This window comes from Microtus oregoni, unplaced genomic scaffold (genome assembly GCF_018167655.1).
Source record: "Microtus oregoni isolate MIOR12 unplaced genomic scaffold, Mior012 000024F_ref0000369, whole genome shotgun sequence".
In the NCBI taxonomy this organism is placed as follows: Eukaryota; Metazoa; Chordata; class Mammalia; order Rodentia; family Cricetidae; genus Microtus; species Microtus oregoni.
This window is the reverse complement of record NW_024543083.1, coordinates 11,601,751-11,627,999: the sequence shown is the minus strand read 5'-3', so window position 1 is coordinate 11,627,999 and position 26,249 is coordinate 11,601,751. Positions and strand designations below refer to the sequence as shown.

Here is a 26,249-nt window from a genome sequence, read left to right as displayed (position 1 = left end):
TGTGTGTTTTGCTCACAATGATCCAGGAGATAAGAATCTTATTCAGAAGCAGAGAGGTGGGAGTAGTGGGCAGCAGAAGAACTCAGTAAAGAAGAGTACCCCAGAGTTTTGCTCTACGTAAGCCTGGCTCCCAACCCAGAATCATAGTGTGCCAGCAACAGAAGCAAAACTCGGGGTACTCTTCTTTATTGAGAGTCCTCTGCCGCCCTCTCCGCCCACCTCTCTGCTTCCGAATAAGACTTAATCTTCTTCTTTTTTTTTTTTTTTTTGATTTTTCGAGACAGGGTTTCTCCGTAGCTTTTGGTTCCTGTCCTGGAACTAGCTCTTGTAGACCAGGCTGGCCTCGAACTCACAGAGATCCGCCTGCCTCTGCCTCCCGAGTGCTGGGATTAAAGGCGTGCGCCACCACCGCCCGGCAAGACTTAATCTTCTATATCTAAATAAATCTTATACATTGTTCCTGAAAAGATAAGAAGCACAAATTGCCAAAGAAGGCTGGCTTTTCATGTAAATTGAGTTTAAAATAAATTCCATCACAAAAGACTTTTTTTGTATCACACTAGGTTTAGAACTGAAGTTCTTAAATCTTGATATATTAAAGTTTCTTTTGCAAGCCCATGTATTTCATTCACATGTATATTCATGTCTAGGAACAAAGGGCAATACTTCCCATGCCTAAATTCATGTCAGTTTTTATATAGTGTTTTTACTTATTCTTTGAGAATTGCATACATGCATACAACACACCCTCTTGGTTCTATATATTCTGATTTAACTATAATATACCACAGTAAGTTTCTTTTCTGGTCCTGTGTATGAGGCGAGCCACGTGCTTCTTGTATCTTCATGTGTGTGTTTTTCCTTAATTTGGGAAATTTTTCTTCTATGATCTCCATCTGTGCCTGTAACTCATAGTTTTGGTCTTTTTATGGAGTCCTAAAGTTCTTCATATTCCTTTAGGTTTTGAATTTTTTTATATTCTTTGCTTGAGTGATCCAGTTTGTCTACTTTACTCTCAAGTCTTGATATTCTATCCTCTCTTTGACCCATTTTACTAGTGTGGCTTTTCCTTAAGCTTTCCAACTGGGTTATTTAGGTTTTTTATTCCATCATTTCAGCTTGTGTTTTCTTCAATATTTCTATTTTTTTTTTACTCTGTTCACTTTTCCTTGTCATTTCATTCAGCCATGTTTGTGTTTTCTTAGCCTTCACTTGGGAGTTTAAGTTTATTGAGAAATTTATGACCTCTTTAACTTCCATGAGTTCCTTGCTCATGATCATTGTTATTTTAAAGCCTGTGTCCTGAGTCAGCCTAAGAAATTCCCCCTAGAGAACATATTTCTTTCATACTTGTTGTGTTTTTTGCAAGGTGACCTGGGCACATGGATTTCTTTCTTTGGTTGTTTATTAGATGCGGAATTCTAGTCTGCTCTATATAGTGGAAACTTAACTTTGTTGTTGCCACATGCTTGGACGATTTGACATCAGATATAAAGAGTTGGTCAGGTCAGCTCTCTGGTTCTCAGTGTTGATTTTTATTCTTTGTGTACAGGTGTTTTGCATGCCTGTATATGTGTACCATGTGCATGCAGTGCCCAGAGAAGCCAACAATTAATACTCTGTCATGTAGAGCTGGCAAAGATTCTCTCCTATCCTATGGCTTCCTCTTCACCTGGTTGACTATTTCTTTAGCTGTGCAGAAGCTTTTTTAGTTTCATGAGGTCCCATTTGTCAACCTTAATTTCTGGACAAACCATCATGTTCAGAAAGTTCTTTCCTACACTTAGATAATGTGGGGAACAGTCTGTTTTCTTCTAGTACTTGGAGCATTTTAGGCTTCATGTTTAAGTCTTTGATCCACTTGGTGTTAGTTTTGTGTAAGGTGATAATACAGGTCTAATTTCATTCTTCTCTATGTGGACATATAGTTTACCCAGCACCATTTGGTAAAGAAGCTTTTCTCCATAGTAAATGGCTGAAGTTACATACCGAGTCTTTGATCTTGTTACATTAGCCTACATGTCTGTACCATTTTTTTTATTACTACAGTTCTGTAATATATTTAAAATCTGGAATGTAACCCCTCTGCGTTGTTATCTTTCCCCAGAATGGTTTGACTATGCCAACTTTGTGATTCCATATGAATATTAGGGGTTTTTCTATTTCTGTGAAGAATGAGATGGGACTTTTGGTCAGGATTGCACTAAATCTATACATAGTTTTTGGTAAAATGGTCATTTTCCTAATATTAATTCTACCGATTCATAAGCACAAGATGTCTCTCCATTTTCTAGCGTTCTCTCTCTGAGTCTTAAATTTTTCATTGTAGAGGTCCTTTACTTCCTTGGTTAGGTTTGTTTGTAGATATTCCCTTTGAGGATTGCGGCTGGAAGTTAGTCTATTATCTCCTTTTCTCTGTATTTGCTGGTGATGCGTAGACAGGCTATTCACTTGTGCAGGTTGTTTCAGTACCCTGCCACATTGCTAAGTTTGTTTTCATCTTGCCCTATTTGTATCACCTTAATTTCCTTCTCTTGCCTTATTGCTCTAGCTAGTATTTCTAGCACAATATTGAAAGGGAGTGGGGGTAGTAAACATCATTTTCTCATTCCTGACTTTGGTGGGATTGTTTCTATCTTTTCTCCACTGTGTGTGGGAGTCTCGTATATAGCTTTTATTATGTTGAATTATGTTCCTTCTAGCCCTACATTCTCTAGGGCTTTTTTTTTTTTTTTTACCACGAATGCATGTTTTTGTCAAAGGCTTTTTCTGTATCTATTATGCCCATGTGATTTTTTTTCTTTTTAAGTCCATTTATATGGTTCATTGCATTTTTTTGACTTCATATTGAATCATCCTTGCGTTTCAGGGATAAAGCTAACTTGGTCATGGTAGATAGTATTTTCAATATGTGTATTCTGTTTGCCAGTATTTATTGAGCATTTTGAATCTATAGCTCTAATTCTCTTTTTTGCTGTCATTTCCTGGTTTTAGAATTACAGTGGAGTGCACCTTCTGTTTCTTTCTTGTCATATAGGAAGGACTGGCTATAGATCTTCTTTGAATATCTGGTAGAATTCTGATGTGTATCCTCTGGCCCTGGACTATTTTAAACTGGAATTTTTTATATTATTTCAATCTCATTTGTTATGGGTCCGATTAGGTTGTTGGCTGTTTGTTTTCACTTTGGTGGTTTAGCTGAATCTAGAAATTCATCCATTTCTTTTAGGTTTTCCACGTTAAGGGAATACAAGGTTTTAAAATATTTCTTATAAAATTTTGAATTTCTTTGGTTTCTCTTGTAATATATCCCTGTTCATTTCTGACTATGTTGGGTTTTATCTTTCTTTTAATTACTCGGGCCAAGCAAAGGTCTGCCAATCTTCTCAAATAAGCAGCTCTTAGATTAATTGATTCTGTGTATTGTTATATGGTATGTTTAGAATTAATTGATTCTGTGTATTGTTATGTGGTATGTTTAGAATTAATTGATTCTGTGTATATTGTTATATGGTATGTTTAGAATTTTTTTCATTTTTTAACAGTACAAATATCTGAAAAATACCTATAATACACATAAGTCACTATATATGTTATATTATGAATATGTGTACATATATAGATGGGAATATATGTGAGGATATATACTATATACATACATTATATATATTCTTTCTATATAAATACTATAGAAAGAATATATATGAGTTGTCCTTAAATTTTTTTAACACCAAGAGAAAGCAACATACTCTTGAAGCCGTCTTTGTGTCTTGACCATATCATTATAAACTGTAAAGTACTGCATATTTAATTGATGTGATTGCTTAATATGTTTCGACAGGAATAAGGGAAGAAATTTTAAACTCGCTGGAATCATTAGTTCTTTGTACCAGTTTTATTACAAAACTAACCTTTTTCTTTAACCCTGTCTTTTTAAGAATCTTCCTAAGTACTATGATGACTGCTCTTTTTTTCTTTTGGTTTCATACAGCTTTTATATGAACAAAACAGGTAGGGCTACATTGTAATCCAGCGGAAACAGCCTAATGTCCCATGTATGTATTATGACAAGGTTTATGCCAGCTGTGCTAAATTCAACTTACAGAAACAAAACAAAATCTTTGAGTCATCATTTCAATGCATCAGTCATCGTAATGCGGATTTAAAATCTTTTAGAATCTGTTTGCATTTATCATTAATATGAAATACACATACAATACACATTACAGTTTGAGGGCCTGCCTACATTTTCCAAGGGTGAGTCCATTATCCTCATAGCAGGAACACAGTGCCACGTAGGCAGGCATGACTATGGAGCCAAGAGCTTTGCATCCTGACCCACAGTCAGCAGGGAGAGTCACCGGGCCAGCCGGGAACGGGCTTTTGAAACCTCCCTTCCTCCAGAAAGGCCACACTTCCTAATCCTTCTAATCCCGTAGTGAAGAGCTCCCTCCCTGGTGACTAAGCATCAAATAGATGAGCCCCATGGGGGCCATTCTCATTCAACCACCACGCTTGCAGAGCACAGGAGCAATCTAGCTGGATGTTTCAAAACTACAGAGTACAACATTTGTCAACTGGCCTACAGTAAAATTATTTTACATCAGGAAACCTTGCTGGCAAGACAATACTTGTTCCAATGCAAATTGGTCCTTAATACAAATAAAATGTATTTAAATGAAGCTCACCATAGACTCAACGTTAGTTTTATTTAATAATGATAAAGTACTCATTTCTTTAAACAAACTATCTCAAGTTCTGGTTTTGTCTTAAATACAATTGTACCCAAACATTAAACCACAAATTAAACCATAATAATAATAATAATAAAAATTCTCCTTAGGTCTTCTTTTTCACTTCCCCTTGTTTCTATAGAAGAGGCCACAAATCTTTAATGGGCAGATTGCAAGAAGACATACAGGGATAACAGACCCCAGGCACCCAAAAGGAAGACCATGGCTTTGGTCAGTCCTCTTCCTGCAGGAAGCCAATCCTATTTTGCTTCAATCCAGACCTGTACAGATGAAGCACCACTCAGTGGCCACTGGTCACGCAAGAACAGAGGGAACTAAAGCAGAAAGGCGGTTTCTCATAAAAAGCCAGCCCAGGGATGCTGAGAGGCACCCCTCTCTTTTTGGGACACTTTGCTTCCCCAACCTTGTGCTCCTGGCACTGTGGCAAGGGAGCATTAGCAAACCTACCACCTTCACCTTTATAGGCAGAGCAGAGACAAATCCTACCGACAGCCCCTCTGCTCTTGGAGTATTGCAAACGATGTGATTTTGGTCGCTACATATATACTACCTAGTTTAATAAAAATGTCTTTATTATGTCCAACACTTTCCAAATTTACACATCATCTAGTCATTGCTGGGTGTGCATGGCTTCAATCCCAGCACTCAGGAGGCAAAGCCAGGCGGATTTCTGAGTTTGAGGTCAGCCTGGTCTACAGAGTGAGTTCCAGGACTGGCTCTATAGCTACTAAGAAACCCTGTCTCAAAAAAAAACCAAAAAAATTATTGACTGTCAGCTCTAAATGTAGAGGCAAATCAAGGAGTTCCGGGCCCCAAGGTAAACTTCAGGAGGGTGAGCACTGACATGGTTATGAGGTGGTGCCCAGTGAGCTCCTCTAGACTTCCTGTGAGTAGGATCAGGGATGAAAGCAGGGAGCCTAGACTGCTCTGCTTCCTTAAGGACCTCTGATTGGTGGAGCAGAAAGACAGTGGGTTTAGGGTGGCTTCATATCCAGGACCAAAAGAGCAGCCTGGCTGGGCGGTAGTGGTGCACGCCTTTAAAGCCAGCACAGAGGCAGGCAGGCGGATCTCTGTGAGTACAAGACCTAGCTCCAGGACAGGCTCCAAAGCTACAAAGAAACCCTGTCTTGAAAAAAAAAAGGAAAAAAAAGAGCAGCCTGGATTCCTGCTGAGAGCAGGTAAAAGCCGCTGTCAGTTTTCCTAAGAGCATGGCAGGGCTTCCCTTGTCTCTCAGGAGTCTTGTACAAGGAAGTGAGAAGGGAGGGGTGAGTACTCTGCTGCCCTCCAGGAGCTACACTCCAGGCCACTCCCACCAACCCCAGAGTGCATACTAAACCCGCCTAGAAAACTGAGTTGAGCATCATGAAAAAAAAAAAAAATCCAGGATATCCTCCCTGAAATTTCGTCAAGAATGTAGAAGCCACAAGTATGCATCTAAAAATATAGATGGATGTTTTAGCTTTGATGTAACCTCTTAGTGCACAGGCTCAGCGGCCTTTGGCCCCACATCTAGGATGGGTTAAGCAATCATTTACAACAATCTGCATAGAAATTGGTCTCCATTTACAACTAGACAGGGAACAAAACTGTGTTTTCCTCAACTTAGATACATCTAAATTGCCCGCGTACCTCTGATCTCTGCGGAAGTTCTGTCCTGAGAAGAACAGTCTGCATAAGGCCACCAGCTAGCTGCCCTGCACATTCCAAGGGCAAGAGCAGCGACTTTTTTCTTTTGGCACAATAATGGGCAGAAATTATACTGTATAGGGTCTTCCACAAAGTCTAAGACTTTGAACAGAAGAAGGGAAGACAAGGACAAAAGTCCCAATTAATCAACAATTCCACATTGTTCTTGTACTCGTGAAACCCTGAGTTAATAACAGTCGCTGAACGCCTGCCTCGAATCCAAGCCCACCAGGACACTTCAGTATGCTTCCAATTGGTTCATCATCAACTTCCTGCTATATTCATAGGCCAAAAACAGTGCCCCATTGGCAGGGAAGGCTCGAAGCATAGTGGGTTTTAGTCCAGAATACAAAGCTGTTATTCCTGGAAGACAAAAGGGCAATCAAAGATCATGACAGCACTTGCTTGAGGACACATGTGCAACTGCACAGAAATTGTCTGTGCCCACAAACTCGGACACAGTACTCAAACCCCTGTGATGAAGGGACTTGCTCTCAAGTTCCCCTCAACAGACTACAGGAACAAGGTAAGTAGCAAGCCCCTGGCAAAGCTGATTGATGCTCAAATAACAAACCAACTGCTTTGCCTGGAGGACTCCTCCAGAAAGGACAGAGCACAGCTAAGGACTAACATGGCCAGGTGGAGGCAATCGAAGAGCCAGAGGGACCAGCACGAGAAGCCAGAGATGTAGTCACCCTGCTCAGAATGGCCATGGGGGAGACCTAGATAAGGGACTGAACTAGAGTGTGCCAGGAGAAGTGGGGACACACAAGACACCTGCATTCTGGGTGGGCTGTGAGTTTAACATGTCTGTGTCACTGCGCTCTCTTAAAACCCAAGCACAGTTCATAACTCAAGGTACTTTTTGCTTTGATTTGCAGATAATGACATTTTTTACTTCATCTATTTCGCTTTTTAAATTTTTATCTCTAAAAATAATTTAAAAATTTTAGATTACAATTATAAATCATTTCTCTTCCCTTTCCCCCACTCAAGCCTTCTCATAACCCTAGTTTTAAGATGCCTATATGGTGGGATGATGTCATACGAACATGCCTTACAGTCTGTATCCTGCATAACTCTAAACCTGATGGCAAATCATCTCTAGGGGCTGCTCAGATCATTTCTTGTTCCAGAAGTCTTATGGCTAAAGAAGTTGTTGCATTCTTTTAAATGTAATAAGAATGTAATACACACACACACACACACACACACACACACACACATACATACAGGGTTTTTTGTGAAACAGCAGCCCTGGCTGTCCTGGAACTCACTCTGTAGTGGTCCTGTTGGTCTTTTCACATTTGGATTCCATAAATGAGGTGATGCTGCTCACTTCACAGCACCCTTCCCTCGAGACAAATGTTTGTATCTTAAAAATCCCCAAGGTATTTAGAATACAAAGAATCCTGCCAGATACCTGGCCCAGAAATTAAGAAAAAGAACTTTAAACATTTCTGAGAACAATACAAATAAGCTACAGCAAAAGGTTTGGAAATAGAAAACTAGCATCAGGAAAATGACGAGGCAAGAGAAAGGAGAAGTCACAGGTCTAATTAACCCTGGACAGATACACTTCAAAAAGATCAACCACTGTGCACACACCCCAGCCTCACCTTCGTTCTTCACAATACTCAGGAAGGTTCTGACTAACCCCGTCTGCTTTCCAGTCATAGAAAGAACTTGAATTCTAGATTTGATACAGTCGATCGGATAGACGGCAAGCCATAGGCAAACTCCACCAAATCCACCACTTAGCATCAATGGGACAGGACCTAGGGAGAGAAAGCATTTCCAGAAACACATAGACCAACTCCTTGAAAAATGTTCAAGGTTCTGGCTAAGAAGTTGGAATATCCCTGGGCTTCATCAAGACCAGCTGGGCATTCAGGTATTGAGCCCCCACCCCAACCTCGTCCTCCCGTTGGGGTTGGCCCACCCACAGCCAGCAGGTCTCATATAACAGAGATGAGAAAACAGCCACTGAGATAGAGTCCATGTCTTTTTCAACTTTAACCCAACAGCCCACATCTTTTTCCACTGTGACCAAAAAGGAAAAAATAAAGATCTTTGTATGTTCCTGAAACAACTGGTGATTTGTTATCACATTTTAAAATGTGCATCAAGCAGGTGCAACCGGGATTGCTCCCATTCATGACACTGATAAGTGCTGCAGGAGCTCCTTCCGCTCCTTCAGCCAATAGCAGTTGGGATACCAGCCCACTGGGGCGTGGTCTCTTTCTCTTTAAAAAGCAGCAGCAGCCATCCTCTCGCTGTCTTGCTCCCAACTCCAGTTCCCACAACTAGACTCCTTTCCTGGCTGTCGTGTAGGACAGTGTTCTGTAAATTTTTTCCCCTCAAATAAATAACCTTTTTAATAATAAGTCCAAACTGGTGTGAGATTGTTTCACACATTATCTGGCGCCCAACGTTTGGTTTTAGAACCACCCCATCACTCCCCTACCCCCCATCCCCCAGCTAGGCTGCCTGCTGCCAACTTGGCTTGGCACAAGCCCTCCCTCAGCCATGGCCCTTGCGTGGAGTCAGCAGTTAAAAACTCCACACCTCCCAGGATCCACGGGCTGGACAGTCTGAGTGGGTTTTAATGGATAATGAGGAAATAATGTTTAGGAAACAAACTTATTTGTGATTTGATGTCAGAACCAGGGTCTGGCAGACAGTCTTATTTTGTAATTGCAATGACAGGCAATTAATTAACCAATTAAAAAAGAAAACGAGTTTCTAAAGCTTATTGCGAGATTATTGATAGTGACAACCATTTCTTCCTCTAATGGACCCAGAACAGTTGGTGTCACCCAGAAGGGAAGGAGCTGCTCTAACAAGGCTAATGCGGCAAAGATGTTTGTGATGTAAAGCTTCAGGGCTTGTCTTTAAGGAAATTTCCCTCGGGAGAGGATGCTAGCCAACACCTGCTGCCATTACTTTCTAGTGTCCAGGAACTCCCGAGTGCTGGGTGGACTCCCGGGAAGTGCACACTGAACACATACCCCGTGGAAACGAGGAAACCCAGGAGGTTGACTCTACTAAACCCAAACGTCATCAATGCGAATACATTTACCTAGTTCATCTTTTGATTTCCCTGATGCGAAAAACGATCTGCTCAGTTCATAGCCACCGAAGAACAAGAAGTAGCCTGGTACTTCTCGAAGTAAAGTGCTTGAGAGTCCGTGGTAGAAGCCCAAGGGGCCATCCTTCCTAAAGATTTCCTTCACGACTGACCAAACTGTGCTGGGGGAGACAAAGCAGGAGGCACAGTCAGTGCAGGTGAGGAGGTGCGTGCATGCAATCAGATGTCTTTTCTAAGGATGACGTACGTGACCTGCCCAAACCAGCTGCTTCCTTACTTGTGCCTAACCAGGCCTGCTAACTAGGCCTGTAAGTTATACTGTCTGAGATGTAAAAGGGTTACTTCCTGTTTTTTCAACATAAGTAAAAACGAATTACAATAAGGAGCCATGCAGGCCTCGAAACAGCTAACAATACTATACTTGCTTAGTGCCTTGCCCCCTGGAGCCCCGCCTCTTCAACTTGTTGGTGTATTCGTTACTTGTTGTAATAAACACCTGGCAACGTGAAAACTGAAGGGAAACAGGGCTTGTTTTTGGCTCATGGTTCAGGGTACAGCCCATGGTGGGGGCAGAGTAGTGCAGCAGGAGCCTGGGGCAGCTGATCACAGCGCACCTGACATCAGGGGGCAGCGACAATGAGTGCTGGCACTCAGCTGGCTTCGTCCTGTTATGCAGGCTAGGACCCAGGCTCGGGTCATGCTGCCACCACTTTTTAGGTGTAGACGAGTCTTCCTACCTCAGCTGACTGAATAAAGGTGTGCCCAGGTACTTGCCTCCTAGGTAATCTAGGTGTCCCCATGCTGGCAGTCAACAGTGGCCATCACTGTGTGCTTAGGATAATTTGTTGAGGTGGTGTAGAGACATGAGTATCACTTGAAGGCAAGACACCTAGAACTAGTCTCTCAGGCCAAAGTGGTCCGGAGGAGCTAACTCCCTTTAGCAGGTGAGCTGCTGCTTGGAGCAGCCTCAGGGCCGACACCCTAGCCCCCCCATCTCCACTGTAGTGTGCCTGGTGGCAGGTTTTACACACTGAGAACAAGCAGAATGTCACATGATCAGTGTAACCACTAAATCGCTCCCTTTGTTTTTAGGGAGCAGAAGAGATGACGCCTCAAATCCTAGAGTGGCAAAGGCCGTAAACAACCCTCCTCCTCCTGAGACCTTTGTTCCTGCAGCACTGCCCCCCTGCACATGTGAGCACAACAGATGACTCCGGCTCAACACTGAGCTGCTGCGGCAAACCTGCATCCAGGCCTGGGTAGCGGTATCTGTTAGTGTTCGTCGTGTTACTCTAGGTACTAGTTACAAGGACACATCATTTTGTGACTATGGACAGAACTGTCACAGTACCATCGGTGGGTTCTAGTTCAGAAATCACCTTTTAAAGCAGTGATTCTCAACCTTCCTAATGCTGTGACCCTTCAATATAGTTCCTCATGTTGTGGTGACCCCCAACCATAAGATTATTCCATTGCTACCCCATAACTGTAATTTATTACTGTTATGAATCATAATGTAAGCATCTGATATGCAACCCTTGCGAAAAGATCATTGGACTCCGGGGCTCACAGCCCTCAGGTTGAGAACCATCGCTTTAAAGCATTAGGTAGACTCCTAGGAGGGAGGAAACTGACAACTGGTCAATCTCTTGACTGGTTCCCCAGAAGATTTACAGACCTTGGGTGACAGCAATACCCTTGCCTAGATCTTCAACCAGCCACACGTCAGGAGACATCATTTGGTGATTAATACGGTTAATCGTTTTTCAACTCTAGACACATGTGACATATATATCCATCCTCACAGTGGTGGCCAGCTGCTTCCATGCCTAAGCTGATCAGTGCCTGGACCATAGAGAGCAGCTCTACGTATGCAGGCCTTGATGAATGTTCTTAGAACCTGGACCCTTAACAAGGACATGTGAAGTTTTGGGAAGGGTGGGAGTTGGCACTAAATTGAGACAAAATGCCTGACTACTCATGTGAAATTTGAGAAAGGGCAGGAAATGTTCACCTCAGAATCCAAATCCACTTGGCTCAACTCTCAGACCCAGTTCAAAGCTGTCTCCCAAACATGGTGGAGGATCATGCCTTATGCAGTCAGGAGGACAAAGGGACATTCAGCTCCTTGGTATCTCCTTTTCTGCACTATTAAACAACTGCCTAAGACACCCTCTCTAGGATACGTAGTGTGTCCCAAACATAATAAACAGTCTTTCGGGAAATTATCCGACACAGTATTAGAATAGAACAGGGAAAACTGTTTCTACACTTGGTGCTTAATTTTAACAACATAAAACAAACAGAGTACACCCAGTGTCTGTGAACGAACAGTGCTTACTTCTGGCTTGCAGCTATCTTTCCCGACGATTCCATTTCATACATGGTCTGGAGCCGGCACTTCACAAGCTCTGTGGGGCAGAGGACCAATGCAGCAAAGGCAGAGGCAAAGGAACCAGCAGCTGCGTTCTGGAGGTCACTGCAAGGTCGAAAGGTGGAGCATCAGCTTAACGTCCCTCCGGCACTGACACCACAGAAGAGCAAGGATGGGAGAATGGGAACCTATGTGCACCGTCCATCTACGAATCCCGAGACCCTGGAGCAGACAGAAGTACTCCAGCACGCAGAGGTAAGACATGTCTCCAGAGCCACACATCTAGAAAGTGGAGTGCTAGTGATCAAAGTCAGTCTGCCTGGTTGCTACATCCGTGCTTATGAACCCATCCCCTCAGTCCATGTGTAGTAGTGTTTAAAGCAAGGGTTCTTTTTTTTTTTTTTTTTTTTTGTTTGTTTTTTCGAGACAGGGTTTCTCTGTGGCTTTGGAGCCTGTCCTGGAACTAGCTCTGTAAACCAGGCTGGTCTCGAACTCACAGAGATCCGCCTGCCTCTGCCTCCCAAGTGCTGGGATTAAAGGCGTGCGCCACCACCGCCCGGCTCGAAAGCAAGGGTTCTTAAGAGGCAATTAGGCCAGGTGGCAGTGGCACACGCCTTTAATTCCAGCACTCAAGGCAGAGGTGGTGGATCTCTGAGTTCAAGGCCACCCTGGTCAACAGAACAAGTTCCAGGACAGGTAGGGCTGTTTAAAACAGAACAACAACAAAAAAAGGCAATTAGGAATAGATTTGTTCCTGAGGATGAGATCTTCTTCATCATGTGATCCAGCCTCCACAATAAGAAATGTTTGTTTGGGGCTGGAGAGATGGCTCAGAGGTTAAGAGCATTGCCTGTTCTTCCAAAGGTCCTGAGTTCAATTGCCAGCAACCACATGGTGGCTCACAACCATCTATAATGGGGTCTGGTGCCCTCTTCTGGACTGCAGGCATACACACAGACAGAATGTTGTATACATAATAAATAAATATTAAAAAAAAGAAATGTTTGTTTAAGCTTCCTAATGGATGGTATTTTGTTTAGTAGCCCAAGCTAAGGCACATAAAGAAACAAAAAAGAAAGAATAAAAGGAAGGACCATAGGAGACAGGGAAACCACCTACGCTCTATTAATACCTTAGTGCATTTGTGACAATATTCCTTCTGGCCCCGAATCCAACCTGGAGTAACCAGACACGTAACTACTACAGATAAAAACCAGACTACATTTTGTGATCGCAAAGATTTACCAGTTCAGCTATGTCCTCTCATAAGATCTGATACGGTTCTCTTCCCCACTGCTCTCCTGAAGAGACAGGTGGGTCCTTGCATCTTCTTCCTTCTCTCTGTATTTATCTCTTCCCTCCCCCACTCCCTGTATCTCAATAAAACTCCCACATTAAAAAAAAAAGACTTGATATGGTTTGTGTATGTTCAAAACAACAGTTTGAAAAAAAAAAACAGTTTGTGTGACGGAAGCTGGGTCCCTCGTGTCTTATTGTTGAGGTGATGGGACATTTAAAAATTGGGGCCTGCCCATGAAAACGCCCAAACATCACACGTTATTGCCAACATTACTGGTTACTCTTCACAACTTGACTGGTAAAGCCCTACTACTGAAGACATTTACATAGGCCAAACACAGAGAAGCCAAGCTGGTGCCTCCCTAGAAGCTTCACCTCTACTGACTAGCATTCGTGGTACTGGAAGGTACTCTTGAATCTAGAGGAGAAACTCAGTCATCAATACCTTCCTGCTACAAACCCTGCGACCTACAGTGACTTCTTTGCAATACTGGTGCAATAGAGGCATAAATGTTAAGGAAATAATTGACCACTTCTGACCGGACCTAAGGCCTACTCCACAAGTTGGAAACCCATCCCTGATATGGCTAACGTGGCCAAGAACCTGAGACCAGGATAGGCTGAGACAGGCCACTAGCTTAGGGGAAACCCTGAAGCTGTAACTCTACTAACGGAATTGGTAATGCAATGATTCCTGATGGCATGTCCTTAGGAAAATTCACTAAACAGTGTCTCACTCAGCCCTCGTCTGCGAAGCTTCTTGCTTGATCCCAAAAAAATGGGACAAAGTGCTGAGTGAGAGACGTTGGGAGCACTCAGTCTAAAATGGGATGTCTTCATCAAATCCTTCCCCTTGGGGCTCAGGATCTACATGAAAAAGGTGGAGGGACTGTGAGAGCCGGAGAGGATGGATGTCTCCATGGAAACAGCGTCTTCCAGACAACAACAGGCTGGATGCATACATAACTCAGAGACTAGGGCAGCATGCACAAGACTTGCACAGGCTCCAGCCAGATGGGTCCCAGCACTGAGATAGGAGAAGTAGACACAGGCTCCCACCCCTAACCAGCTACCAAAGAAAGATTAGTTTTCTCCAGCAGAGTCTCAATGGGTACATTCGCCACACTTTCCCAAAGTAGTTGGGCAGCAAAACTCAACTCAGTGGCATTTCTGTAGACTTTCTCTTTCAGCTTGCTTTGTTCTTTTTTCTGCCTCCTTGGTTGTTTGCTTGTTTATTGTGACTTCCATTTTTATGGGGTTTTTTTTGTATGTGTTTGTTTTATTTGTTTTGGTTTTGTTTTAGAGGGGGAGGGAGAGAGTGAATATAAAATCTAGTGGGTAAAGAGGTAGAGGGGATATGGGAAGAACATGAACAAAATATATTGTATGAAGAAAGTTTCAATTACAAAATAAATGTGGCGCCTAGGGTACAGCCATCCTTACAGGGGATGAATACACTTCTCACAGGCTGCAGTAGATGCCCACAAGAGTAGAGCTTCCTGTAGTATCTGGTGACCTCTCCGTACATTCCCATGAATAGTCCATCTACAGTACTGTCATACAGCCAGAAGATGCCCTAGAAGAAGCAAGCAGACGCCAGCCCCACGCTCTTGTACCCCCAGACTATTGTAAACTAAACAAGCCTCTTTTCTTGCTTCCAGCTTTGGCCCTGGATTTCTGTAATCTCGCCTGATGTGGGATTCCCCTCTGTATGCTGTAAATGTTTTATTACCATTGGTTAATAAAGAAACTGCTCTGGCCTATGGCAGGACAGAATATAGTTAGGCAGAAAATCCAAACAGGATACAGGGAAAAAGAAGGCAGAGTCAGGAAGATGCCAGTGGCTGGAGGAGTAAGATGACTCCCATTTTGATGTTTTGGTGTGTTATGTATACTTCTTGTTTTCTTATTTTCAAGAGATAAAAAACAAAATTGGTGCGGAGGATCTAGGAGAGTGGGGGGAGGGGAAATATGATCAAAATATAGTGTATGAAATTTTCCCCACACACATGAAAAAGAAAGAATCCATTGTCTGACCTAAATGCCTCTGCTGCGTAAGATCTCATTCAACCAAAGGTCAAAGTAGAACAGCACGTCAGGTTCAAACCAGGACACACAAATATTTGTGATGTGGTTGCAGAAATCCACCGCAAATGCTTGCTTTAGCGGTTTCCCTTGGCCACTTTTGACAAGTGCTCCCTAGATCTGAAAGAGGTCTGAATGGAAGGGGAACAGTAAGCTCAGATGACACCGTCCTTGGCCCAGCAACTATGACTATTTCTCTATCTGAAAGACAGAAATGACAGCACCTCCACACGGTCATGGTAAGGGCCATAAAGACACAACCTACAGCCAGGTGGTGGTAGCCCCTGCCTTTAATCCCAGCACTCGGGAGGTAGAGGAAGGCGGATCTCTGAGAGTTTGAGGCCAGCTTGGTCTAAGAGCTAGTTTCAGGACAGGCTCCAAAGGCACAGAAAAATCCTGTCTCAAAGTAAAACAAAAGACACGACCTACATGTCAGAGTACAGCAGATTGTAGGCAGCGTTCTCTCAGCAGGTAAAACGTCTCCTAAGAGGGAAAAGAGGAAAGACTCTAAGCTCAGCAAAGATTAGTGCTGTGCTAGAGCGCCTTAACCATGCTGACTTGCACACTGAAGAACTTGTGTGGTAAAAAGCTACACACCATGGATATCACATGAAATAAATGTCCTCAGAGCTCCACACAAGAAACAGTGAGGCCTTTCCCAACCCTGTCTCGGTGACACTAACTCTTACTTCTGGAGAGGGTGTAAAACATTACTGTCCATCATCAGAAAAGACTAAGTGAATGGCAGTAATGCCCACCTGTCATCCCTGTGCAGGAGGCTGAGGCTGGAGGACGGTGAGCTTCAGGCCAGTCAAGGCTACACAGCGGGACCATGTTTCAAGGCAGTGTGCTCAAACCAGTCTCAGAAGCAGGGGAAGAGGGGAGGAACACCTAGGGCCAGAACCAGGTTTGCTCCCATCACCATTTCTGTCCTGCAGTCAAAGGTTGCCTTGCCCAAAGGGGAGCAAGGAGTCTTCTAGCAGAACCTTCTCTGGGTACCCACTGCTGCTTTGGCTCCTCTCCCATGTGGTCCTTTACTAGGGAAGCTGCCAGAGAGAGCCCGCTGCCTACTGCTTTGCTTGCCTGGTGTCCCTGTGGGATGCTAATCTCTTGGATCTTGGACTCTGTTTCTGTCTCCCTTGGCTCTGCTTCCTGACCTCCCTTAGCTGGAGGTCTTGAAGGATCACGTCCAGCCCTCCTCTGTCCTGTACCAATTCCTTGGGCTGTCTATCGAGCCCCCAGTTTTTAAACATAACTTCTACCATCATGATCAATTTTTTGTCTATAAAATAGCACATCTGAATCTTGTAGATATCACCAGAACACACTTCCAAGTACAAGGAATCTACTTCAGTTGTGTTCAGCCTGTGGCTACAGTAGAGGTTCTGACTCCTACTGACAGCCAGCAAGCCTGCCCTTTGCAAGTAGTGTGTGTGTGTGTGTGTGTGTGTGTAAAAATAACATATGATTTTATGTATTATGTATGGAGGTGTACATGTGTATATGGGTTTCTCAGGAGCTATACCTTTGTGTTTTGAGAAATGATCTCCCTGGGATCTAGGGCCCCAGATCTCCTAGCTCTTCCTGGAATTGGGATTATAAGCACACACCATGTGCAGCTTTTTCTGTGTGTGTGGTAAGGATCTAACTCAGTGCCTTGCAAGCACTTTAGTAATTAGGCTTTCTCCCCAGCCCTGCCTCCCCCAATATGATTTTAAATCATTTCAAATAAATCAACATTTGAAGGAAGGACAGCTGAGCATCCCTGTGGCTTATGAACTGTGTTTGGTCTCTGAACGATAGGTATCTAGGGAAGATCAAGTACAAATGAAGTCTGACGTGTAGGAGGGTTCGGGTTCATCTGTCCTGCCTAAACTCCACATTTCTTGTCTAGCAATGCTCTGGTACCTTTTGAATACTTTCCACTAAGCTTAAGTTCCATGTTCTATAGTTTTAATCCAGTATCTTCCCGTAGGGACCAAAGCACACAGTGGACTCTTGACACGATCCATTTGGCCTTCTCTGGTTTACACCAGGACAGTGTAGAACATCAGAATCATTTTTAAAAAGGAAACTTCTTTCGTATAAATGTCATTAAAATTAAGTGTTTACTTATATAAAAAAACCAAGTGTCGGAGTCCTGACTCACCTCAGTTTTGCCTGACTGTCCAGTCCGACCACTTTGCGGACCACCTGCTGGCAGAAGCCATAACACATGAAGAGCACCGAGTTTTCCGCAATATTGGCAATCAGTGCAGGACTGGTACCCTTGTAGAAGCCACGGAAGCCCACCTGGGAGTAGGTCTTCAGGCAACAGTCGGTGAGGCCCCGGTAGAGGCCTGGAAACGTCTGCATCTTCACCTTCATGGTGTCGAAGGGCTGCCCAGTCAGCACACATGCTGTGCCCCCTAGAGGTAGGATGTGAGTTGTTAGAATGGGCCTACAGCCACACACAGAAGGACAGGACCTCGCTGTCCATGGTTTACCAGTATTTTAGTTCCTGGTGACTCACTGCCTTTCCCAAATCCCCTAGCCAAGTTCAGTACAACTTCTGCAGGTGCCTAGGCTGGTCACCCAGAGGCCCATCCTAAAGGGAGTCACACTTACAGGGCAGGCGTCTACACGCCAAGGCCCAAGTACAAGAGATGGTCTATGTAGAGGGCAGAGGTGGGCTGGAACCCGGTCTACTGCGTCACCCCAGAGCACCTCTGAACCTCTGTTCTTCATCTACACCATTTCAGAGTGTTAACTTGGCACAAACCTGACACACAAGCGGTTACTAATCAGCAGCCACTATAGTCATGAGGGAGGAGCAATGCATGCAGGGACAGTGGGCGGGACAGTGGGACAGTGGCAGAGACAAGCATTTCTTCTCGTAAGGCCCGGCTGTATGATGACTATGAGAAAAACATCAGAGCCGAGCACAGACAAGGAAAACAAGACGCCTGCTAATTAATCCCGAGGGCAAATGCTGGACCCTGAACAGAGAGCTTCCATCTTAGTGCTATCAATTAATGATTTGTATGCAGGGAAGAGACTACAATTACCTTTGCTTAGTGTGAATCAACGGCCTCAAGTCTGCCTCGCATGTGCTTTCTTGCTGTGAGAATATCTAATGTACTTAAGTCTAAATTGCACTAGATTACTTCAGAAAGAGTTCTGAGCACAGGGATAAGAACAAACTGTGATTGCCCATAATGTCTGTAGACCCTGGACTAGGACCAAAGTTTTAGGACAAGCTGCTGGTTAATATTTACCTCCCTCACGAGGCTCAGAAGGCCCCGCATTTCTGGCACCCTCTGCTTAGGTCAGGAAACAAAGCGCCTGTGTGATGAGGCCACTATCACACCATCAAAATGGAAGGCTTACCCAGAATATTTAAGAAAGGCAATGTTAACAACTCAGCTACCACACATCGCCATTCCACCTGTGTCGTGGCGATGGAGGGCAGTGAGGACGACTCATTTATTTACTGGTGGACAAGGTTAACATCAAGGGATCGGAGAACGGCTTGGCCTAGGAAACAACCACCATGTTTTCTGTGATTTTCTTGCTGCTGTTTGCTTCTTCCAGGAGGGTAACCGCAGAGCGTCACCCGATTGTCCAGAATTCTGGACCACTGGAAGATCACTCAGCAAGGTGACATAGCAGAGTGAGCGGTATGTGCCTGTCATCCCAGGACCCAGGAGGTGGAAGCAGGAGGACTCAAGAGTCCCGGGCTAGCCTGTGCTAGTCAGTGAGAACAGAGCGACAACAACACATCAAGATGATGTTCCTATAATCAGAACTGTTCTCTCCTGCATCCTGCTGGGCTAGTCTATGTGGTCCCCAACATAGCAAGGTCACCGAATTATCCAAAGCAGCAGGTGACTGTTAGGACTTTTAGAGTGCCCACTTTGGATAAACAGAGTAAAGCCTGTAGTTCAGCACGTTAACCTTCGAACTGAACCGTTTGCATGTTAACGCTCAGCCTGGATGTGCAGAAAGACAGCAGTTACTACGACAGACTTTGTTGCATCTTCGTGACGGTTCTGTGTCCGTTCCAGAAGGTAGGAAGCTGAATGCTGTGAATATAAAGAAGCTGCAGCTTCGGCTCCTCATGAAAATGGACCTAAGTCCCAACGATGTTCACCACAGAACTCAGACTAGTGCCCACCCCCAGCTCCAGCCGGCAAGCACAGCACCAAGCCGGCTCTCAGATTTACACATAAGTAACGCCAGCATTGCAGGGTTTCTTCACTTGCGTAGAAGTCTTATGTCTGATTTTCTCCTTCAAGGACTAACGAAAGAGCCTCTGTCTTCAGGGGCTACCACAGGCAGCTCTCCACTCGCTCTCCAGGAGAGGTACCAAGACCAGAGCATGCTCAATACTTCATGAATAGTCACTGTGGTGGGTAATTCTCACTGTCAGCTTGACTGCCTTTGAGAGGCACCTAAGAGACCAATAAAGCAGACCTCCGGGCACCTGTCAATTTCCTGAGAGCATTGACTAAGGAAGAAAGACCCCTCTGAAGCACCTCACCACCTGGTGTCCACATGTAATGTAAATGAAAAGTACAAAGAAAAGGGACAAGAGCAGAGTCGGGCCCCCCCCCCTGTTTTCTACCTCTCCCCCGCCATGGGTGTGGGTGTACGTATAGTATAGACGTGTGTGCTTTCTGGCTGCCAAGATCTGAACTTCTCTGGTCCACCACACACACACACACACACACCAAGAGGGAATAAAACACCTGAAAACTACCAGCCAAAATGAACGCCCTCCCTGAGGCTGACCCCCTTCTCCTCCCTTAGGTTGACTTCCCCTCCCTTCCTTAGATACTTTATCATAGCCACAAAGACTCTGTCCACGGACTGTCAGTTTTCCATATACAAGCAGCAAATCACAAGCCACTGAGGCCATTTATCAAGGAAGGGACAACTTAGAGCAGGACATACAGGCAAACCCTAACCCCCCAGTGGGCGGCAGTGCCGCTTTACAGGACTGGGAAGCAGGACATTAAGATATCCCTTCAGAATGGTTTTTGGGGTGCTTGTAATTTTGACACTGAGAAGATAAACCTCAAGGCTGTAAAATTCCTCCTCCCCAGCCAGTGAATGAGGCACCCTGCGAGGACCACCAGGGACGATTTTCCCCTGGTGTAGGGAGGAGATACAAACTAACTCAAAGCATTCTCCAGATTCCCACGACTGGCTTTTGTAGTACATGCTGCCTTGTTCTGGTAACTAGTCAATGCTCTAATGCTGCTTTAACTCTCATCCCAGCTGCCCAGGATCCTTTCCTGAGACCTCGCCTACAGAAAGCACAGGTCAGGCCAAAGATGGCTGCCCAGCACTTTAACAGCAATGGTTGGGAAACTTGTCTGGTGGGAGCAGCTTTGCTTAAACTCAAAAGGAGACAGAAAGAACTGGTTTACATCTCATCATGACCCTTGACCACAGCTGACTCTGTTCTTACAGATAAACCACCTGACCAATGAGGGGGTGATCATGGAACGAGGGGTTCTCTGTGCAAGTGGAAAAAAAAAATCTCAAAACCTAGCAATTTGCCAGTGCAGACAGTTAGGGTGGCCAAGAGTTCAAACTACCTCTGACCTCAGAGAAGGTTGCTGCCCTAGTAGGCACTAGAGCAAAGATGTCAACCAAACAAGAAGCCAAGATCTGAGAGTTTCTACGTACATGGTGAACACTGATCCCCAGTTCTGGAAGGCATGCTATACCAACTAAACTTTGGGACCCTCAAAAGTAAGACTGCTCCTCCTAGTTGCATCCCAGGTACCTCCCAATAGAATGTGTCTTACGTCACCAATGAGCATCTTCTCTGACCAGCCCCGCAAAGCCCCTACCCCTGCCAGGAAACCTGTACTCAGAAATCTCGAAACCCAGCAGCTCTGGGGATAGCCTTGTGTTCCCAAGCACAGGGACAGATCCCAGCCACAGGCAGCAGAACCATTTAAAGTCAATATATAGACATGCTGTTATTGTTTTAAATAGAAAAGGCCCACCAGCAACTGTCGGCTATACAAGGCTCCCAACAATATTGCACAATCTACATAAAGACTATAATCTGAAAGTGCTCCTCAAATATCCGAATACATGCTCAGAGAAGAGGGAAACTTTTTTAAAAGTATTGCAACAAAGCCTTGCTTGCTCTCAGACTAATGGGAGAGCAGAGACGGCCTGCAGTTGAGATTCTCAAGCAACGACACACCTTCTTACGGAAGAAGCAAGAGCTGTGGTGCTCGCCACTAGCCAGAGCTGACGGATGTTTGTCTGTTACAGCCAGCATCTCCACAGCATGCCATGAGGACTAATCCTTTGTCCTCCAGCCTCTCTTCCACAGAATACGGGGCACTGACCTGAAGGCCCACAGTGGCTATTAACACACTGGGGTACAACCTTGCTAGCTACTGGACCTGCTCACCACACTGGAACAGTCCTTGTCCCTAGGCTGGAGAGATGTCCTTGGCTGGGGATCCTTATCAGCCTTCCTTCTGAACCAACTTTGACCTTTGATTCATGAATGGGGGTGGAAGAGCTGGGGGGGGGGGAGTTGTTCTCTGTACAAGGATTTTTTTTTTTTTTACAGCTGAACAAAGGACAGAGTGAGAGGTGGTAGTCCCCTGACCACACTTGATCTGCTGACCCAAGAGGTCATACAGGGTAAGAGAACATCAGGCTCTTGCCTCAGTGGTGCTCTTGCTTCCCGATTTACAAGAATTAATATGTGGGGGGGGGGGGGCAGGGTAGATGAAAGGTTCCCCTTGGGAAACATGTGCCTTCCAGTGTCCCTCAGCCCATAAGATGACACGGAACTCTGGAAACAAAATGACTATCATGGGCACCCAGGTCTTTTAGCCCCAGCCTAAGCTTCTCCCTATTTCTGAACATTAAAAGTGATCTTTTTACAGTGGCCTCAAGTCACCAGCCCTGGCTCCAGTCTGTCCTTAGGCCCAGGATCTAAGGGTCAGCCTCAACCACCCATTCTCAAAAGTTCTGCATCATCTTCCCTTCCGCACCAGGAGACTCTGAGGACTGTCAGCCTCATTGCTAGAGAGCCTTCCTTTCTTTCCTGTCACCAGCGAGAACAGGAATGGGAGCTGGAGAAACGGCTCAGCGGATAAGAGGGCTTACTGTTTTCCATGTGGGTTCCCAGCACCCACATGAGGGGCCCACAACTGCCTATGACTCCAGCTCTGGGGGATGGGGTCACTCTTCCAAGTCACCTCAGGCGCCTGCTCACCTGGGCAGATGCTCACACAGACGTGCGCGCGCGCGCGTACACACACACACACACACGAATAAAAATAAAGTAGATATTATAAAAGAACAGTAACTGGCATTTTGTACTACAAAACATCTGAAGCCTGCCCGGCAGGGACCCACTGCCACTTGCCTGTTCTAGCACGTGAGTTAGTTCATTTTGGAACTAAGATGCTTTCTGCCAATACCAAGGACATCCTTCATTGTCTGGTAAAGCTTTAATAAAATTAAACACTATTGTGTATGTACTTGCTGCCACACTCTGAACAAAATCACATTCCCATTATACTGATTCATATTACCTATGGGGTAACAATTTCCAACCCTCTCTGAGGAACTACTTGAGGAATCTGGGCACCCGGGGTGGGTGGGGGTGAGGCTTACCTGCGGCCCCTGCCGTGAGGTCAATGGCAGCTTGAATGGCAGGATTGGACTTCATGGTGCCACTGGGTTCTGTGGAAGGCAATTCTCTACAGTGTAGGCTGTGTACCACATATCCCTGGGAAGAAGGAAAGGTTCAGTTAGCCTCTGCAGCCCCCCATTCTCTAAGCCCGCTAGGTTACTGCACCTTAACTTCTGAGAGGGGGAAAACGGGTTCCTAAGGAGGCTGAATGTATGTATCAACACAGCCAAGTGCTCCTCTTCCTTTCCAACACTGCTCACACACCAAACCTTCCCTGAGTGAAAACCTCAACAGCAGCAGATAAGGAACCAATCACAAATGGCCCAGACCTCACCAGATTAGTGTTTCAGCGGCCCATGGTGAAAGTCCAGACCACCAAGCTCAGCCTTAAGTTCAGACAGCAGCCTGTGCCTCAGAATGTCAGAGCCTAGGTACTCCATCGAGTCACAAGATTCCTAGACCTGGAGGTCTTCATCTAAGACAAGGTGGATTATAGAATTACCACGCACAGGCAGTCATAAATGCCACAAGGTCCAGAATAAAGCCCTGACCCTGCTCTTGTCACGACTTCATTACGTTTCAGCAGTAAATGTGTAGATCTACCTAAGGTCGTGCTACAATTCAGATTCTGGTTCAACAGGCCTCAAGGTAGGACCAGAGATCCTCACAGTCCAAGCTCCAGGGTAAGGCTGATAATGTGGGCCAGCCCCACTTTGGCACAACGTCTGAACTACTGGGTTCCAGTTTGACTTGATCAGAATCCCAGGAGTGAGTCTCAGAGAGTCTAGTCACCATTGTTCTCTACAGCAAAACTTGAAATGTTTGTGTTGAAGGCTAGAGTTTCGGGAAACAACGAAGTCTTCTACCTTTGGAGAAAAAAACCAACTTGCCGAGACATGAACTTAATATTAACTAGAAAAAAAAATGGAGGAGGCCTTAACATACAGGATCAAAGTTGCCCATCAATCAAACTGTTCTGTATGTTCTCAAAACACAGGATGGACTTACACAGAACAGAGGACAGTTTCGTTCCTCGTCACACTGAGGAGTTTAGTGTATTAGGCCAAGGTTCTCAAATGCCAAGGCTAGCCAGACAGTGGTGGTGCACGCCTTTAATCCTGGCACTGAGCTGGCAGAGTAGGGTGATCTCTGCAAGTTCAAGGCTAGCCTGGTCAACAGAGAGAGTTCCAGGACAGGCTCCAAAGCTACAGAGAAACCCTGCCTCAAAACAAAACAAAAAATACCAAAGCCAGCCTGAAAGTCAAGAAAACAATGCCAGAAACCAAGAACTTGAAAAAAAAAAGTTTCTTTTTAAATTAGCAATGTGGTAGTAGTTACAGAATAACCCAGTCCTACATTTCTGCAGGGCAAGTAAGACTGGCTTCAGGGGTAGCATTCAAAGTGGCCTCAGATAAACTTCAGTGTTGCCATTTCTTTTTACCCGAATGATTCTTCACTAACTTGGAAGGCACAGAAAAGTGTATCTAAGTACACAGTCACTATGAACGCGACCCCTTGACATAAGCCAACCGCAAACACTTCAAATTCAGGGAATTCGCTGTGAGTTTGGACCTCCTAGAAACGTCAGAAAGACTACACCCCAGTCTCAACGACTTGGAAACCTAAGCAAGACCTACACAAGGCTGACACCAATAAACACACGAACAAGGATGGAGTAAATCTCGGGCGGCTCAAAGAGCTACAGGTGCTACAGGAGGCCGCAATCCAGGCAACTAAGAAATGTGGGGGGAGGGAAGAGTCCCTCAATTGGCTACATACAAGTAGCATTTATATGGACTGAAAAAGTTGTATTTATATATTTATGACTGTGTGTGTGTGTGTGTGTGTGTGTGTGTGTGACTGTGTAATAACAAAGAAAAAGAGGCCATGAATTTGAGCCGGGGAGTTAAGGGAGTTACATAGTCTGGGTTAGCGGTAGAAAAGGGGAGGGAGGAAATGATGTTAATTACAATTTCAAAAACAATTACATATAAAAAAGCTTTTCTGTGCTGGAGATTAAACCTGACTTCCTGCGTACAAGTCAAACAGTCTACCACTTAGTCTCCTCAGGGGTACCTGTCAAATTGTAAGAAACAGAAATGGTACTAACAGATGAACCAAGAAAGTATGCTGAATGAACTCAGTACAAACTGTGGCTTGGAGAGTATGAACAGGACTCGCACAAACCAGACTGGTCCGCACGGATTTAAACTGACTTAGAGGAGCTTGTTGTACAATTTGGAGTAGAAAACCGGAATCTCTGGAGGGTCCCCCACCCTCTTCCTTCAAACGACCCAGCAGTCGCAGGAACAACGCCAACACTACTACGGGTTCCCAGAGGAAAACAACTTTGGTGGTCGAACCAGGTGAGGCTGCATTTTGTCTCCGGCTGCAGCTGGGTGGCAGGAGGCCGCATGCCACCACCACCACCACCGAAACCATCGGCCGATCGCCGGCACCTGGTGCCAACTACTGCCGCAGCCGCGGAGCGCGGCACCCAGCCTGCACCGGATCCCCCCACCCCCGCTGCGCGCACCCTGCGCACCCCGCGCACCCCGAACGGCACCACTTGGGTCAGAGCCCGCCCGAGCCCCAGCGCCTCCCGGGACCCGGCCGCCAGCCCGGTCCGTGCCGGTATGGCAGCACGTGTACGGCAGGGCGGGGACTGTCAGGCCGCGTCCCCCTAGCCCGGCTGCCCGCCCGCTCCCTTCTGCAGCTGCCGCCTCACCGCCGCGCCAGGCTGCAGCTGCTTGCACTCCGTCGTCCGCGCTCCGCTGGCGGCCGCCGCCCCGGGACACTCTTAAGGTCGCAGTGTGGGTACGGCCCTCCTGCCCGCCCTCCCGAGACCCTCCACTGGCCCTTCTCCCCGGCCCCGAAGCCCCGCCTCCCCTCCGCCCCTCCGCCCCTCCCTCTCGAAACCCCTCCACTGCCCCCCCCAAAGCCCCGCCTCCTTAGGTCCTGCCCTCCAGAAGCCCCTCCCTCCCGAGTCCCGGAAGTCTGCTCTCTTGTCTGGCAAGAGGCTTGTCTGGAGGGCCCTGGAGGTTGGTGGCAGCTTCCTGGAGGACTCACCTTGGGGTCTCCTGGAGGCTGTGGCTTTAACGGGAATTGAAAAGTACTAGAATGGTAGTGGTGAAATATAGATTCACTTAAGGCCATCTTTTACAATTACCTGTTTGTTTAGAGATAGGGACTCACATAGCCCAAGGAATGATGGGCTGGGTCCTCCGGCATCAATCACCAATCAAGACATTCTGGCACAGTCACATCCTTGGACCAACTGTTCTAAGCAATTTCAAT

General features: G+C 45.5%; 1 protein-coding gene across 1 annotated transcript; it reads right to left on the bottom strand.

The window, feature by feature from the left end:
- Window positions 1–3,876: 3,876 nt before the first annotated feature.
- Slc25a15 (solute carrier family 25 member 15) lies at window positions 3,877–25,804 on the bottom strand. The gene is made up of 7 exons (XM_041673888.1): window positions 25,681–25,804; window positions 22,934–23,048; window positions 17,439–17,697; window positions 11,873–12,010; window positions 9,523–9,692; window positions 8,060–8,218; window positions 3,877–6,803 (listed from the first exon to the last, which is right to left on the bottom strand). Exons 2-7 carry the CDS (start codon window positions 22,986–22,988, stop codon window positions 6,679–6,681), a joined length of 906 nt encoding a protein of 301 aa, XP_041529822.1. The 5' UTR covers window positions 22,989–23,048; window positions 25,681–25,804; the 3' UTR covers window positions 3,877–6,678.
- Window positions 25,805–26,249: the final 445 nt, after the last annotated feature.